Source organism: Metopolophium dirhodum, chromosome 2 (assembly GCF_019925205.1).
Source record: "Metopolophium dirhodum isolate CAU chromosome 2, ASM1992520v1, whole genome shotgun sequence".
NCBI lineage: Eukaryota > Metazoa > Arthropoda > Insecta > Hemiptera > Aphididae > Metopolophium > Metopolophium dirhodum.
Window position 1 is genome coordinate 44,051,124 of NC_083561.1, and position 15,615 is coordinate 44,066,738.

A 15,615-nucleotide genomic window follows, 5' to 3' on the forward strand; every position below is an offset into this window, starting at 1 on the left:
TTATGTTAGTCATGAGTTCATGACAAAATAAACTAATTATTTTTGCAAAAATTGCAAAACCAGTATTTTTTTAAATTATGGTTTACATTAACACAAATAAAGTGGGACCATTGTAAACATCGATTACAACAAATTTATTTAGTTGCAGCATCATTTTAACACAAGGAACAGATCCAAGTAGGTGATTTTGTTTTCATTTGAATGACTATTGCTGGATAGCAAGCCAACTTTCTTCAATAAAATAACACTTTATCTTCCATTGCTATTGGCTTATCTAAAACTGCATTTGAAACCTTTTAGTTTTATTTTCATATACAGTAGATTTAGCAACAGTGTCATATAAAAACCAACATAATATTTCATATTGCCTTATATCTGCCGGAAGTTTTTTAAGAGGGAGTAAGTTTATTTTAAGTTTTCTGTTTTAGGAACACTAATAACAGTATTGTCTTTACCTAAATTTAATAAAAGTTTAAAAAAATTACCTGTATTAAAAATATAGAAAGATAATGTAATTATTAAGCTGTATATCATTATTTTTTATCTTAATTAAATATTGATAATACGTATTAATATTATACTTCCTAATTATATTATATAATATCAATAATTCAAATATACGCGGTTTTAAATTATTTATCAATATTTTTTTCTTATCATAATTCAATCTATCAGTGGGCAGGACGTGAAAATAACACCTGTCAATAATTAAATATAAATAGATAAAATAACACTAATTAATTAGCTTAATAATGTTTAAAAAATAAAATCTGATCAGGTTATTATCAAGAAATGTTCCACTAAATAGTCCATCATCTTTTAATTGACAAAATACGTCCATTCAGAATTGAGTGAAATGTTTCCTTAAAATACTCCACCAGGATTCAATTCGCTGATTCGAAGGAGTGGTTCCATATAAAAAATTAGTGGGGACGAGAAGTAGGTATTATTCCTTTGTAAAAACTGTTGAAATTACTCAATGTGTCGGTTTTCAGTACCTTTATCAAATCTTAAAGTAATAGGACATCCTCTTAATGCCTATACCGTATTTAAATAAAAACTTCCTATATCTCTGGGATCACTATAAGAAGGTGCCGCTTCCAGCCAAAGTATTAATCTAGAGAATCCATCGATGCAACCACTTATAGAAATTCCATAGGGTTTAAGTTTGTCGTAGCAATCTGTATGCCATGTATAATTTGGGCCTGGATTATAATACTATCATCTCCTTAATCTCTTCCGACTTCTAATTTCTACACTTTCGAGATCAATCATTTTTAAAAGAGTCCTAACAGTTTCTTGTTTCACAACTAATCCAACACCGATGCATTTTCGTTGCATCCACTTATAACCATGCAGTTGATTTGAACCCAGAATATAATTTTCTAGATACTCTCTCACTATATTCATAGGCGTATAATTGATGCGTTTGTACAAACCAAGTTGCTTCAATTTTTGTTTGAATGTACGAAGACTTATATCTACCCCATTGCTTGACAAATGTGTTATTATTTCATTGTAACTAAAAATCATGTGAAAATAATTTTCTATCAAATTATTTAAGTCCATTATGCTGTTGCCACTTGCCTGTTACCGATTACAGAGGACAAAGGTAAGACTGGTAAGAGAATAGTAGAATTAAAAGACTAAAAAAAAACATCGAGGCAGAGCACGCGACCGATTTGCCAGACTATGCTCAAAAGTTATGAAAAAATTAATCTGCTTATAGAAATTTCGAAATTTCGAAATTAAAAGTCGAAATGTGGAAATTAAAAGTTGAAATTACAATAAAATTTTTTTTTAGTTGGCACTACTACGCTTTCGTAAAATGACGAGTGAGATTATAGTTGGTAATTACTAATTAGTATGGGATCTAAAATATGTCTATGACGTTCTAATTTTCCAAAGGGATCCAGTTGACGTACTCGGATTCACTTATTGTCGCAGGATCTAGGTAGAACCACGAATTAAGCACGGTAAAAAGATCTTTTTATCCTTGGATTTAATTTAGACCTTAAATAATATATAGATATGATCTATGAGATAGACCATTGTGGGTGGTACGGCCGTACGGGTTCCCCTCCGTAAAGGTCCCCACACACTGCAGCGGTGGCGTTAAATTCTATCGTTTTGGTTTTACCGCCGCGGTGAGCGGTGAAATGTGTCCTGCATCAATTCACCGCCACCGCTACCGCCACCGCTGCAGTGTGTGGGGGACCTTAAACTAATAATATTTTATTAGAACTAATCTGGTCACCAAGGTGTATTTATAAATTTAAATACACCGTCTTTGCTGGTCACACTCACGTTATCAGTTATCATTTTATCAGACGTCGTATCATTGAAATCGTTAATCGGTCTTTCGATCGTATACTCGTATAATGACGTATAATTTATTATAGTAGGTCAATATGGACGTAAGGCTCACCAAAATTCAAATCCATCACTGAAATTGCAAATTGAAATTTTACGTATACCTATAGGTAGTATAATAATTATTAATTATTAGATGATTGATATGATCTTCAGTCGGTACTCGTTATAATTCTAAATAGTCGAAAGTACGTACAACGTACCTAACTCTTTTACGCGCAGTGCATTTAATATAATAATTGTTTATGTGACGATATAGTCATATTATAGATCTTCAAAATCATGATACATAATTAGAATAGTTTAGGTTTGATGTCAAATAGTAGCCGATTATTATTCCACGATCTACGAGCGAGCTGGGCTACAATAGGATTTCAGTGTACCTATTTGTGTACTGAATCTGGTGTACAGTCACTCAAGAGTTTGGGAGATATAGCAATTCATTGAAATTAGTTACGTTAAAATACCGACTCATCAATAATGAATTTAATATGGAGGTAATTTTTATGAACATCGTTTATATATAGTCTTACATAGGTATATGTAGGTAATCAAATCATATTATAATATAATAAAAAAAAAAGTAATCAATACTAGAAATTTGCTAGACTAAACCGGTGGGAAAAATAATGCACCGGGATGTTTGGACCATTATCATTAACATGGTTCTTTATCCCGGTGCGGGATAATGTGGGATAATTGTAAACCGGTCAAGTTTAGCGAATTTCTAGATGCCATTAATAACAGGTACCTTGTTATCTTAATAGTACAAATAAGCTCTATAGTATTATTATAGTACCTATATAAATAAAATATGTCTATTAAATACTTGTTTATATTCTTTACATATTGTCCTATTGCCGGGCTACATGGACAATCATTAAAAATTTAATGAATCAATACTGAGCTAATGGTTCCTTAAATATGATTTAATGACCCATGATTGGTTCATTAAATTAATAAATTTTTCATGCAACCAATATATCTCTAAATAATGATAATTAATTTATAATTTTTTTAACTTTTCAAGTACCTGTTTAAAAAATATTATATTAAAATTGTGTACACCAATAAAACAATATAAAACCACTAAATATAATGTTTATCACTTCTACATAGGCACTCTACTTTTTAGCTATCTAAAATACTAAAACATATTATTATTAAGCATACGTTAAATATTGTTATTAAATTGCTTCTATTTTTTAGACAGCCGAGTAAATTTTACTCAATAAATCTGATGAAACAGCAACGTCAAGAGTTGTCATATAAAAAACTAAACGAATTACGCAAGTTAGATACTATAAATGTATTTAAATTTTAATAGAATGTATTATTATTATTTGTTTTTATTTAGAAACGCTACATTGTGTGATTTCACTATAAAGACAGTAGATGGAGATATCATACATGTTCACAAATATGTTCTAATGAGTAATTGTATGTATTTTGAAAAAATGTTGAGTGAAAAATCTAAAGATAATGATCAAAAGTGTATTCACATACTAGTTATTGATAGCGATATTTTACATGCTTTGATCGATTATATTTATACGGGTACATTGATTCAAATCCACGAAGAAAGTGTTGAAGTAATAATTTTTATATTTTTAAGGATTCATAATTTTATTGCATCTTTTATTTTTAAAGAGAATACTGAAAGGAGCTGATATCTTACAACTATTTGGTGTTCAAGATTTATGTATTGAATTCCTTCTGAGATCAATAAACGGTGAAAATTGGTTGAAAATTAAAACAATAGCTGATTCAAGAATGATGGTCAATTTGCCTATTGTATGTTTTCAATGGGCTATAAAAAATTTTGAGTAAATGATATATATTTTTTATATTAAAGAAGTGAAATTGTCTGATGCTTAATTATTTTACAGTAAAGTATTCAGATGTGCTGCATTTTTAACTTTAGATATTAAACAACTTAAGCAGTTAATTGATAACAATGAATTAAATCCTGGAGAAGAAGAAAATGTTTGTATCAAAGTCATATAAATAATTCAATTCATATATGGTATATGATATATAATTCTATATACAAATTCTATATTAATAGGTATATAATGCTATTCTATTATGGGTGAAACATGATGAAATAAACCGAAAACGTTTTTTACCAGAATTAATTACATTAGTTAGAGTGCCACTTATAAATTATATGTATGTGTATAGATTACTCCAAGAAGAACCTCTTATTACTTCCAATCGTATATGTGAGTTGGATGATCACTTACTCTTAACTACTTAGTCAAGACATAAATACTGTCAGTACTTCAAAAGTATAATACTCAAGTACAACAAATATCAAACAAAAATTCTATAAATATATTTGAATAGTATAACTAATTACAATTCGAATCATATATAAATTATTCAAAATGTCCCCCCTTCATTTTCAATATAACAACGTAAACGTTCCAGCTACTGTTCAATATAGGTATGTACGAATGGTCTCCAACGGAATTTCTACTCCTGCCTTCACAATACTTCGTTTAAGTAATCCAAACAAACGTTTTTTACACTCTCCTCTAAAATGCTCCATAACCCATAATCGAGCGGGTTCAGGTCCGGGCTTGCAGAGGGCCAATCAGATGCCTTAATGAAATTCAGAACATTATTTTTAAGCCACTCTTGTGTTGTTTTTGCCTTATGGCCAGGTGCCGATTCCTGTTGGAATACCCAATCGATTCCTTTAAACAATTTATTATTAAGAGGCTTCACTAAAGAGTCTAAGACAGTTTTTTGATAAATGCAAGTCCCAGTTTTAACCTCTTTCTCATAGCATTTTATTCGCTCGTACAAGCGTAGCAGCTTTTTTGATATTCTGTGTCTAATTACCTTTTATTGGTCCGTCAACAGATGGCTTGTACATGCACGCACACCTAAATAATTAAGTAATATGCAAAGGATCGATCGTGCGTTGATTTTCATCTCTCTAGCAATGATTTTCTACTTTAGTAGCGGGTTACAATTAATTCTTGAACGAACAGCTTAATGCCCATTTTTTTGGAACAGAACAAAGGCGTTACTATGGATACTATGCCAGTTTCTGTGATTGAGCTATGTATGTGATACTAATTATAGCATATTTACAGTATTGCAACATTTAAGAGTTAACATTTCCATCAACTACAAGTACTCTCAGTATTTATGTCTAGACTAAGTATACTTTAAAAAGTAAAAACATAGAATTTAATATGATGTTTACATATTATAAATGATTATATCCAGGTTTTGAATATCTTATAAAATTACATAAAGATATGTTTTACAAACATAATAAAACACCTAATCGTGATCCTGTAAGACGCACGCAAAGGGTAATTAATTTAAGTTTTATGCTAAATTTATTTGTCTTATATATTCGGTTATTATCATTTTTATAGTGCTTTATGGTTCGTAGTCTACCTTGTCTATCATGTTATGTTGCTGAAAATGAAACGGATGAATATGATTCATCTTCCGATTTGGATACTGAAAATATTCCCTGATAAAACTGTTTTCACAATAACAAGGCATTGCAAACTATAGAGGAAAAAATTGGAAAATATTTTATGGTGATTAATTATTTTAAAATTAAAAATGTTATAAATCCTGTATTATATCCTATTCTTTCTATCAATTATGTTATATATCTATGTAATATTGTTGTATCGTTTAAATAAAATAAGGTCAACATCATCCATGAAGTGAACGTAAAATAGTCTGATAATTAGATTAAACATTATATTTTTAATTTACAAATGTTCTCCTTTTTGTATAATTTTAAACAAAATTAAGCTATCAATTCATTACATTTATATAATATTATTGTTACCATATGTTAATGATAACTAGAACATAGACTTTCATGTATTTGCATATTTTTTTCCGCTTAACTTTATCATATTTATATGCTTAGTAAGTACACAATACATTTCACAACGCTTCTGATCAATTACTCAATGTTTTTAGTGCATATTTTAATAGTTTATCAAAAATCAAGAACTTAGGTAAATATTTGTCATAAATTAAGGTCAACAACTATATTAAATTTGATTAAAGAATGAGATATGTATTGGCTGCATACTACTGTATTTTAATTTCCAATATCAACAACTTAGATCAGGGGTCTCTAACTATATCCAATCGCGATCGACTGGTCGATCTTCAGAGGAATATTGATCAATATTATTAAAAATGCATAGTCTATACTGGCGGCTTATAAATAAAAAAAAATTATTAAAAATGAATTGTAATATATATGTTATGTTAATCACGGGTGTAATATTAAAATTTAAGACTTAAATACGGATGTACTTATTATATACAAAGTAGGTAAAGTATGGAGTACCGAAGAAAAACATACAAATTTCTGATGGAAGTAATGAAAGAAAAATATTATTATAAAATGTATTATTATATTTTATGCTGCATGTAATAATATTAAAAAAAAATGATTATTATCTCCTACTTAAATATTCAAATACCAAAGGCTGGGTATTAACGAGTTAAAAGGCTTATTTAATTTTAACTTTTTAACTTAACTGCTTACTTTTGGCTTTTCATTAGCGTAATTGTTAACTTCCTAAATTTATTTTTTAATTAACAAATTAATTTTTCATTTTAATAAGTAAGTTAGGTTAATTTATTTTATTATATTTCACTATTTTTAGTCTTTTTTGTTTACAAGTCAAAAAATATATTATACCGTGAATTGTTTGAAGTTAAAAATGTATATCATTTGAATCTAACTTATATGAAAATACTCTATGAACTATAAAGTATAAACACTATAGTCTATAATTTAGTTTTGGGTTGGAAAAAAATTAAGTATGGTAGCTTTGTATTAAAAAATTAATTTTTTTGTAACTTAATAAAAAGTTAACAAAAAGTGTGTATTAACTTTTAACTTAACTGAGTTAACCTATAATTAATAATTAACTTTTAACTTTTAACTTTTTGTTATTGGTGCATATTAACTTAACTGAGTTTAAAAAAATCATTGAATTGCACAGCCTTGCAAATACCTATATACTAGATTAGACTTCATACAATATAATATTGAATAAGGCAATCATAGTAGGTATTAAGTATCTAGAATTTTTTACGGTTGCGAGGGGGGAGGGAATTATTTAAACATTTTATTCATATTATTATTATATATATATATATGTTGTACTGACGTATTGTGTATAAAATGTAGTCTACAGGGGATATCTGAAGGTATTTTTAGAGCAACACATTGAGGACGCTACACCCGCATGTGTTGTCTACGTCTTACAAATGTAAAACATTGCAAAAACTGTTTTGCGCAGGTAAGAACCAGTCGGCTGTCTTGGGTAAAATAGTTTTGAAAAGTATTTAGAATAAATACTCGAATACTTACGAAAAATGGTATTCCGAATATGTATTCGAATACTTGATAAATATAATATTCCGAATAACGTATTTGGAATGCTATAAAAGTATTTTGATATTGTATGATATTTTTTTAAACATTGCGCACCCATACCAGCCATTTCCAGTCAATAAAACTGAAAATTGATTTAATATATATATATTTTAAATTAATATTTTCTGTAGCTAGAAGTATTTATTTGAATAAATATAAATTATAAATGTGTGATTATGTAATGTATTTTGGATTCAAAAAATTACCAAAAACTTATGCCGCCGTGAATACTTAGTACAATTTAACATAGATTTAATAATTTCGCACAATTTTGGTTTTTGGTGCAACTCTTAAAAAATTTACCGTAGATACATGAATTTTTCACTGAATGTTTATATTAGCAGTTTCTATAGAAATATGACACCATATATATGCACCATAACATTTTCAAAATATGGGCTATTTTTTGAGCTATTTATAGGCATATGAAATGTTTGATAATTATTTTTTTTTTTTAAATTTATATTAATAAAAAATTTGTTTTATAATTTATAAAATTGGAAGTATTATAGTGTTGCTAGCTCACGCGAAATCGTTTTGCGCAGAATTCCAATATACACTCTTTACACAAATTTTAAATATTTGGTTTTAACACTTTCAAGTTTAAAGCAATAAATGTGTTTTTTGAATATAAATTTAAGAGTATGGGTTACCATTTTCAAATGTCATTGTAAAAATATAGCAGGAGCCTTGTATTAAATTTTCAAGCTTTTTACCCTACAAATAAAATGTTATTGATATTTATAGAAAAAAAACCTAAAAAAATGGAAACCGAAAATGTCCGTAAACAGCACAAAATAAGTCAAAATATTTGAAAAATGTTATGGTGTATAGAAAATGCTAATATAAACATTCAGTCAAAATTTCATGTACCTACGGTCATTTGTTTTAGAGTTGTACCAAAAACCAAAATTGATTTTCTTAAAAACAGATTTTGCGTAAAAATTCCCATTTTTCCTTAATTTTTCTTTTATTTTTCATTTCGCTTTTGAAAACTACTGGAAAATTTTTAATTTTGACACTCCCCAAAGTACCAACTAAATTCACTTTCCTATCAGAAAAGTTACTGTTGAAGATAAATCTAAGCACTTTTACTGTCCTAAAAGGTGATGACAGACACAAAAATAAAAAAAAATTACAAAAAAAATACAATAAAAAAATTAAAAAAAGTTAAAAAAAACATTAAATAACTATTGAGAAAATTACCTCTCTAAAGTACCATCTTAATTCAATTTGCTAAATACTATATGATGAAATCGAAGCACTCCTTCTGGTAGAAATTTTGTATACAGGATAAAATAAACACTATTGTAAAACCACTAGCTTCCTCGCTCCGCTCAGAATTTAAAACATGCCTCATTGTAAAACCAATACATTCATCACTCTGCTCAGAATCTAAAATTGTGTTTAGTTAATTTGTTGTATAATATTGTTATATTAAATAGTATTTCTTAATTGTTTAATTTTTTAATTCGACATATTTTTAATTGAGATTGGGATCTATACAAATATTTTAATTTATTATTATTTTTTTTTTAGAATTTGATAATTTCTCTTATTAAAATTGTATTGTTAATATCAATAATCTCTTTTAAAAACGTGAAATGTAGTCAAGAGTTAAACACTCAAATGATAACATCGTTTTTCTATTTACATTTATATAGGTGTTCGGAGTTAAATAGTAATTTACTCAACAATCAATTTATTTAAGAATTTTTTTGTTCCTAATTTAAAAGCTATTTATTATAAAAATGTAATTGAAAATACATTAAAAGTAGATGTTAGGCTATTTTATTGGGCGTTTTTTTTATGTTTTTCAGCTTTACAGCTTTGTAGTTAATTAACGATTGGAGATAAAGTTCTGAAAATCTTTACTGCACTTCTCCTAGCCAATGTGAATCTAACAAGACCCCAAACAACAAAATCCGTTCTCTAGTTTCAGAGATTGAACTTTAAATTCTTATAAAAAATAATTTTGTCTATGTACCGTTAATATTTTTAGATAGCTATAATAAAACCTTGTATTACATTTTTAAGACTAAACGCATAATTTTTTATTGACGTTTTAAGAAAAAAAAACTAAACTTAATCAAATTATACAATCCAAGCAAAGACCAACCAACGGGTAACCAAACAATTTTTTATTTATTTTTGTTTTCTCGATTGTTCTTAAAAAATACTGAGAATTTTCATTTTTTACCTCCCAAAAGTTCCAACTAGAAGCAATTTGCTTCGAAAAATCTCCTTCAAAGTTTATAATTTGAACATATTTTTCTACTAGAAAAATTGAGAAGTTGAAGTTGTACAAACATTTTCAAATATCTCACCTAAACGTCGTAAATTATTGGACTGGACAAAATAAAAATAAAATTGTAATTAATTTTCAAGCCCCCCCCCCCCCCATTGAAAAATCCTGAAGGTTATCAGTCAGTGGCGACAACTTGTAGTGTGCGGCAAAATTTTTATTTGCAAAAATAAAAATATCACCGGAAAAAAATCCACATGTAAAAAAATCCCCAAAGCTAAAACCTAACTGTACTGTTGAATAAAATCCAAAATTCCCAAAGCAAATGCTTAAATATAATTGTACATCATAAAATAATAAATATACTCATAACGCTCTTTAAAATTAAAATATAATATAAAACCCTATGATATTGCCTAGATAAAAATCTTAACTTTAAATTTTATTATAAGTCAATTTATTCCAGTGGCGTATATATAAATCATTTTTGGGGTGAGCTATAATGCTATATAATATGATTGACTATTAAATGATACTCTAATCTTACAGAAAATGTAAACAAATTTGTTACTTATATAATAGTCGTCGAATCACCTCCCACTAAATATAAATAATTGCGGTGTTACCTATTATTTTTTTTCGTCTAGATAGTAGATAATGTTATTAGTTACGACTTTTGTTATAAAATTAATAATTGTAGTATATAATTACATATTAATACTTCAGTTAAAAAATCATTTAAGATGTTAGGATTCATATACAGGAATACGATTAATTTTAAAAATACTAACTCATTTATAATATTTGTCAAATTGAGATTCAACTTACTGTAGGTACTTTTAATTTTTATTACTAAAGGGTATACCTATCTGTTTTTTTCCATGGCAGTATCCAACTACACCGCTGAAAGGTCATTTTCTACGCTAAAAAGAATAAAAAATGTATTTACGACCAAATTTACTGGAAAAAAAATTCAACGCTTTGTCCATACTGTGTATTGAGAACCGCATCACAAACGAACTAAACTTTGACCACTTGGTAAAAGATTTTTCCCAACTAAATGCTCGAAAAGAACTGCATTAAATCATTCGTATTCTTTATTTATAAATTGTAACTTGTAAGATTACCTATATGTAATACAATATATTTTGAATTAAAGTGTCAATTAATAATTATTCAACCATAATACCTTTGAATCATTTCTCACTCCCAGGAAGGCTATCCCCAATTATTACCCATTACTCTTCGATGTTAGCCCATTAAAATTATCTTTGGATAGCATTAGAAAAAAGGGGGCGGTTAACACTGAGTGTGCCTCAGGGTGCCGAGAAGGTTAATCCACCACTGTTAACTGTGCCTGTATAAAAGTAAATTTTCGATATATTAATTATTAATAAACTCAATAATTAAAATTCAAAAGTAAAATATCACAAGTCATAGAGCTAATTAATATTCATTTAAAATAAAATAGCAATAATCAACTCGTACAGTAAGTTGTACCACTTGCACCCACGTCTTACACACTAGTGTGTATTAACATTTTTGTTCACGATAATAGGATGATACCGTGTAGTTCGTATTTTTTGAGAAAAAAAGCCAACGCAAATAAAGCCCATGGATAAAAAAAATCCACCGAAAAAAGTTTAAATATAAATATAAACACATACAAATTTGTATTGCACCATTGTACTTAACTCGTTGAAATATATAAATTTCCGGAAAAACATTTCTAAAAAAGGTAGGTAAGTGGATGTCGCTCTGCTGTACAGTAGGTTACAAGTGGGCCACTGTAATGGATGGTGTTAAATTTGAATTCAATGATATAATATCATTGTATAAGAAAAACGATTCTGAGCGAAAACGGTCAGTCAGCCTATGATTTTACCAAGTATATTTGATGATATTATTGTGAATAAAGTAATTTATATAATATAACCTATTTACGTGGAGCCTTGTTTTAAATTTTCAATCCTTAGCTATAAAAGTTGAACATTTTATAAATATTTAACTACAAAATAATTAATAAAATTAAAATTTGATACATTTTGTCGAAATTTGAACTTAAAATGCTTATAAAAAAAAATTGTGCATAATATGTATTTTTAATATTTTTTAACTGCTATTGTAACAATATATCAGGAGTCTTGCATTAAATTTTCACGCTTTTTTACCGAACAAATAAAATTGTATTGATATTTATAGAAAAAAAAACAAAAAAAAATGGAAACTGAAAATATCCGTAAAAAGCTCAAAATAAGTCAAAATATTTGGAAAATTGTATGGTGTATAGAAAATGCTAATATAAACACTCAGTCAAAATTTCATGAACCTACGGTCATTTGTTTTAGAGTTGCACCAAAAACTAAAATCGATTTACTCGAAAACAGATTTTGCGTAAAAATTCCCGTTTTTCCTTAATTTTTCTTTTGTTTATCACATCGCTTTTTAAAACAACTGGGAAATGTTTACTTTTTACCACAAAAGTACAACTAGATTCACTTTCCTATCAGAAAAGTTACTGTTTGAAGAAACTCCAAGCATTTTTACTGTCCTTTTAGGTAATGACAGACACAAAAATTAAAAAAAAAATTATAAAAAACACACATCATTATAAAATCAATACATTGATCGCTTCCCTCAGAATCTAAAATTGCTTTGGAGCAAAACTAAATTTTCTATGTAGATTCGTACCCACCTATGTATAATATACAAAAAATCTCGAACTTTCTAAAATATATATATTTAAGTATATATTTATATAATATTATAATTCAATATAATTGTGCTATGTTACAATAGAGATTAAGTGTTTATTACGAAGTAGGTACTTAATATTATCTTAGTTACGACTACCACAGGGGATTTGTGTTTTTATTCGTTGTTTCTATTAAATATAACTTAATAGCTGATCCCGAGCACCTCGTTGCCCGTTAAATGTATCAACTCTATATGACTCAAACTTTGTTCAATTCGTTATTTAATATTCGGTGTATGGTGTTCAAAATTTATCTTAACTTTTCCGTTGCCCGGAATAAAAAATCTGATGCACAGCAGTACATTATCAGGTAGGCAATCTACCTGCGGTAGATCGCGGACCCCGTAATGTTTGTGCGTAAGTGTATAATTCTAAAGTCAGTGGCGGAACTACATATGATTGAAGGCGGGATTTTCCGCGGGCCTTATCGTGAAAGGGGCCTCGGCGCCTCGCAGCAAAATGTACTTTTTAAAAAAAATTTTGGTTCAAGTAAATAAAATCATTGAATACTGAAATAATACTAAGTATACTGATAGCGGATAACCATACACCATACTCAGTATTTAGTAGGTAGGTAGGTACTATTAATAATTAATGTGAATAATAATATTATACGAGTATAATAATATTGTCATGTCTTATCGCGATATGCGGGCATACGGCGGCGATACGCGGTAACTCAGAGTGGAGCCTATAATAGCTGGTATACTAAATTATAGAAATAGATTCAAAATACTTCAATCACCTGGAGCTGATATTGGAAAGGCTGTTGATTTGATAAAAAACACAATGGAAAATATGTTGAAAATCCGTGAGAACTTTAATGATTTGATAGAGGAAGCAGATTCTAAAGCGTTACAGTGGAATGTTACACCGGAGTTTTCTTGTAAACGAACGAGAAAAGTAAAACAATTTTATGGTGAGCTATGTCAAGATCAACGTCTTTCACAAGGAAACCGTTATTTTAAAACGCAAGTTTTATATCGCTGTATCGACACTGTAGTTACACAATTGAAAACAAGATTTGAAGGTCTTAGTGAAATAAGTAATTTATTTAGTTGTATTTTAAGACTGCCTATAATATCAGATGACGAGATCAGTGAGAGTACAAAATAGTTGGCTGATGAATTTCAGGACTTTAATCCAGCAGAACTTGCCACACAAATTGAGTCATTTAAGTGTATGTTTGCTTCTGAACTTAAGTCTTGTAACAGCGTTTTTGATATGACTAAATTACTAATAATTGAAAATAATAATTTGATTACTAGTTTCCCTGACTTATTAACGGCATTTTACTTGTTCCTTACATTACTGGTTACTGTGGCGAGTGCAGAACGGACATTCTCAAAACTTAAACTAATTAAAAATTATTTAAGAAGCACAATGTCCCAAACACGGCTTAGTGGTCTTGCGATGATTTCAATAGAAAATGAGCGTGCTAAAAAATTGGACTTATCGTTATTGGTGAAGACGTTTGCTCAAGACCGTAGCAGAAAAAAATCATTTTCAATGTAAATAAAATATTATTATAACTGTTTCCGAAATTATAATTAAATAAATTATTAATTTACTATAAATATATTTTTTTTTATTGCATACAAATAAACAGCCAAATGTTTAGAAATTTAAATTACAGATATAGGGCCTCAATGATCGTAGTTCCGCCACTGTCTAAAGTATTAAAGTTATACCAAGTTTGTCGTTTTTACTTAATTCCACCTACAGGGGATTAATATAATCAATTTATACAAAATCCTATTCTAATCTAACCGTACTAAAATCCAATGAATAAAAAAAAGAAATTTAACGCTTTGTAAATTAATCTATCTTCTTCCCAGAGGTCCAATCTACCCACAAATATTAATTTATATATATATCTAACTATATAAATACATAGACTATCACTATACAGACTAAACTCTGGAACTACTTATCAGATCTTCTTGTATATATTATAAATGTCTTGATTTTTTTTTTTTTAAACAAAAGAGTATTTCACGGAGAATGTTTATATAAAAGAAAATTATAGGAAAATCCACCTGTGTATAATATATTGGTTGTTATTACGTCGTCTCTGAATGAAAAGGTTCTAACGTAATTTATATAATTGTTCAGGGGAACGTTTTTAAGTTGGACTTTGAATAACTTTTTCACCATAAATACTGAATCGTGAAAATGTTATGCAATATCAAAAAAGTTCCTAAGAACACAACTTTACCTGCAATTTGTTTTTTCTCAATTATTGATTGAGTTAATTATAAAAAAACCAAAATGTTAGTTTTAGAATTAAAAGAGAAGTAAAAGGTTTTACGCGTAGAACTTTTTTATTCTGAAAATAAAAACTATTTATTTAGTTAAAACTCTTTCATTCTGATTTAAATCATTTTTTCTATGCAGTGATACTAACTTCTAGTGTAAATTATATTAAAAATTATACATTTTTTTATTATGCAATATCTTTAGTTTTCAAGTTAAGTATTATTATATTATAACATACCCGTATATGTGGTGGATGGAAGGCCCCCCACCTCCTGGAATTCAAAAAGCCAGGGCTTGGAACCGAAATTAAAAATATTGGTGTTTTAACCGGAACCTATTGAATATATTGGAACCGAAACCTTACCGAAATCCTTTTTTTGATTTTCTTAGGAACCTAAACCAGAACCGGACCCGATAATTGAATTAATTTTTGTTAGCGCTATCATTTTATTTATTCTATTTCTCCTCGAGTTCATGTTGAAAATTTAACCTAACCAATTACGAAGGAAAACGCAACCATATAAATTAAACGACATA

General features: G+C 28.2%; 2 protein-coding genes across 3 annotated transcripts; both read left to right on the forward strand.

Moving 5' to 3' along the window:
- The first annotated feature begins 2,411 nt into the window (after positions 1-2,411).
- On the forward strand, positions 2,412-6,442 carry LOC132939496 (kelch-like protein 2). 2 transcript variants are annotated; one of them, XM_061006688.1, is made up of 9 exons: positions 2,412-2,561; positions 2,633-2,870; positions 3,583-3,666; positions 3,731-3,965; positions 4,024-4,199; positions 4,263-4,359; positions 4,442-4,598; positions 5,617-5,705; positions 5,772-6,442. In XM_061006688.1, the coding sequence occupies exons 2-9, from the start codon at positions 2,854-2,856 to the stop codon at positions 5,874-5,876; spliced, it is 960 nt and encodes a 319-aa protein (XP_060862671.1). In that variant the 5' UTR covers positions 2,412-2,561; positions 2,633-2,853; the 3' UTR covers positions 5,877-6,442. The 2 variants fall into 2 exon arrangements, with proteins under 2 accessions (XP_060862671.1, XP_060862670.1); XM_061006687.1 differs by having other exon boundaries at positions 2,412-2,870.
- A 7,166-nt stretch (positions 6,443-13,608) lies between these two features.
- Positions 13,609-14,334, forward strand: LOC132938955 (uncharacterized). The gene is made up of 2 exons (XM_061005933.1): positions 13,609-13,864; positions 13,970-14,334. Exons 1-2 carry the CDS (start codon positions 13,609-13,611, stop codon positions 14,332-14,334), a joined length of 621 nt encoding a protein of 206 aa, XP_060861916.1.
- Positions 14,335-15,615: the final 1,281 nt, after the last annotated feature.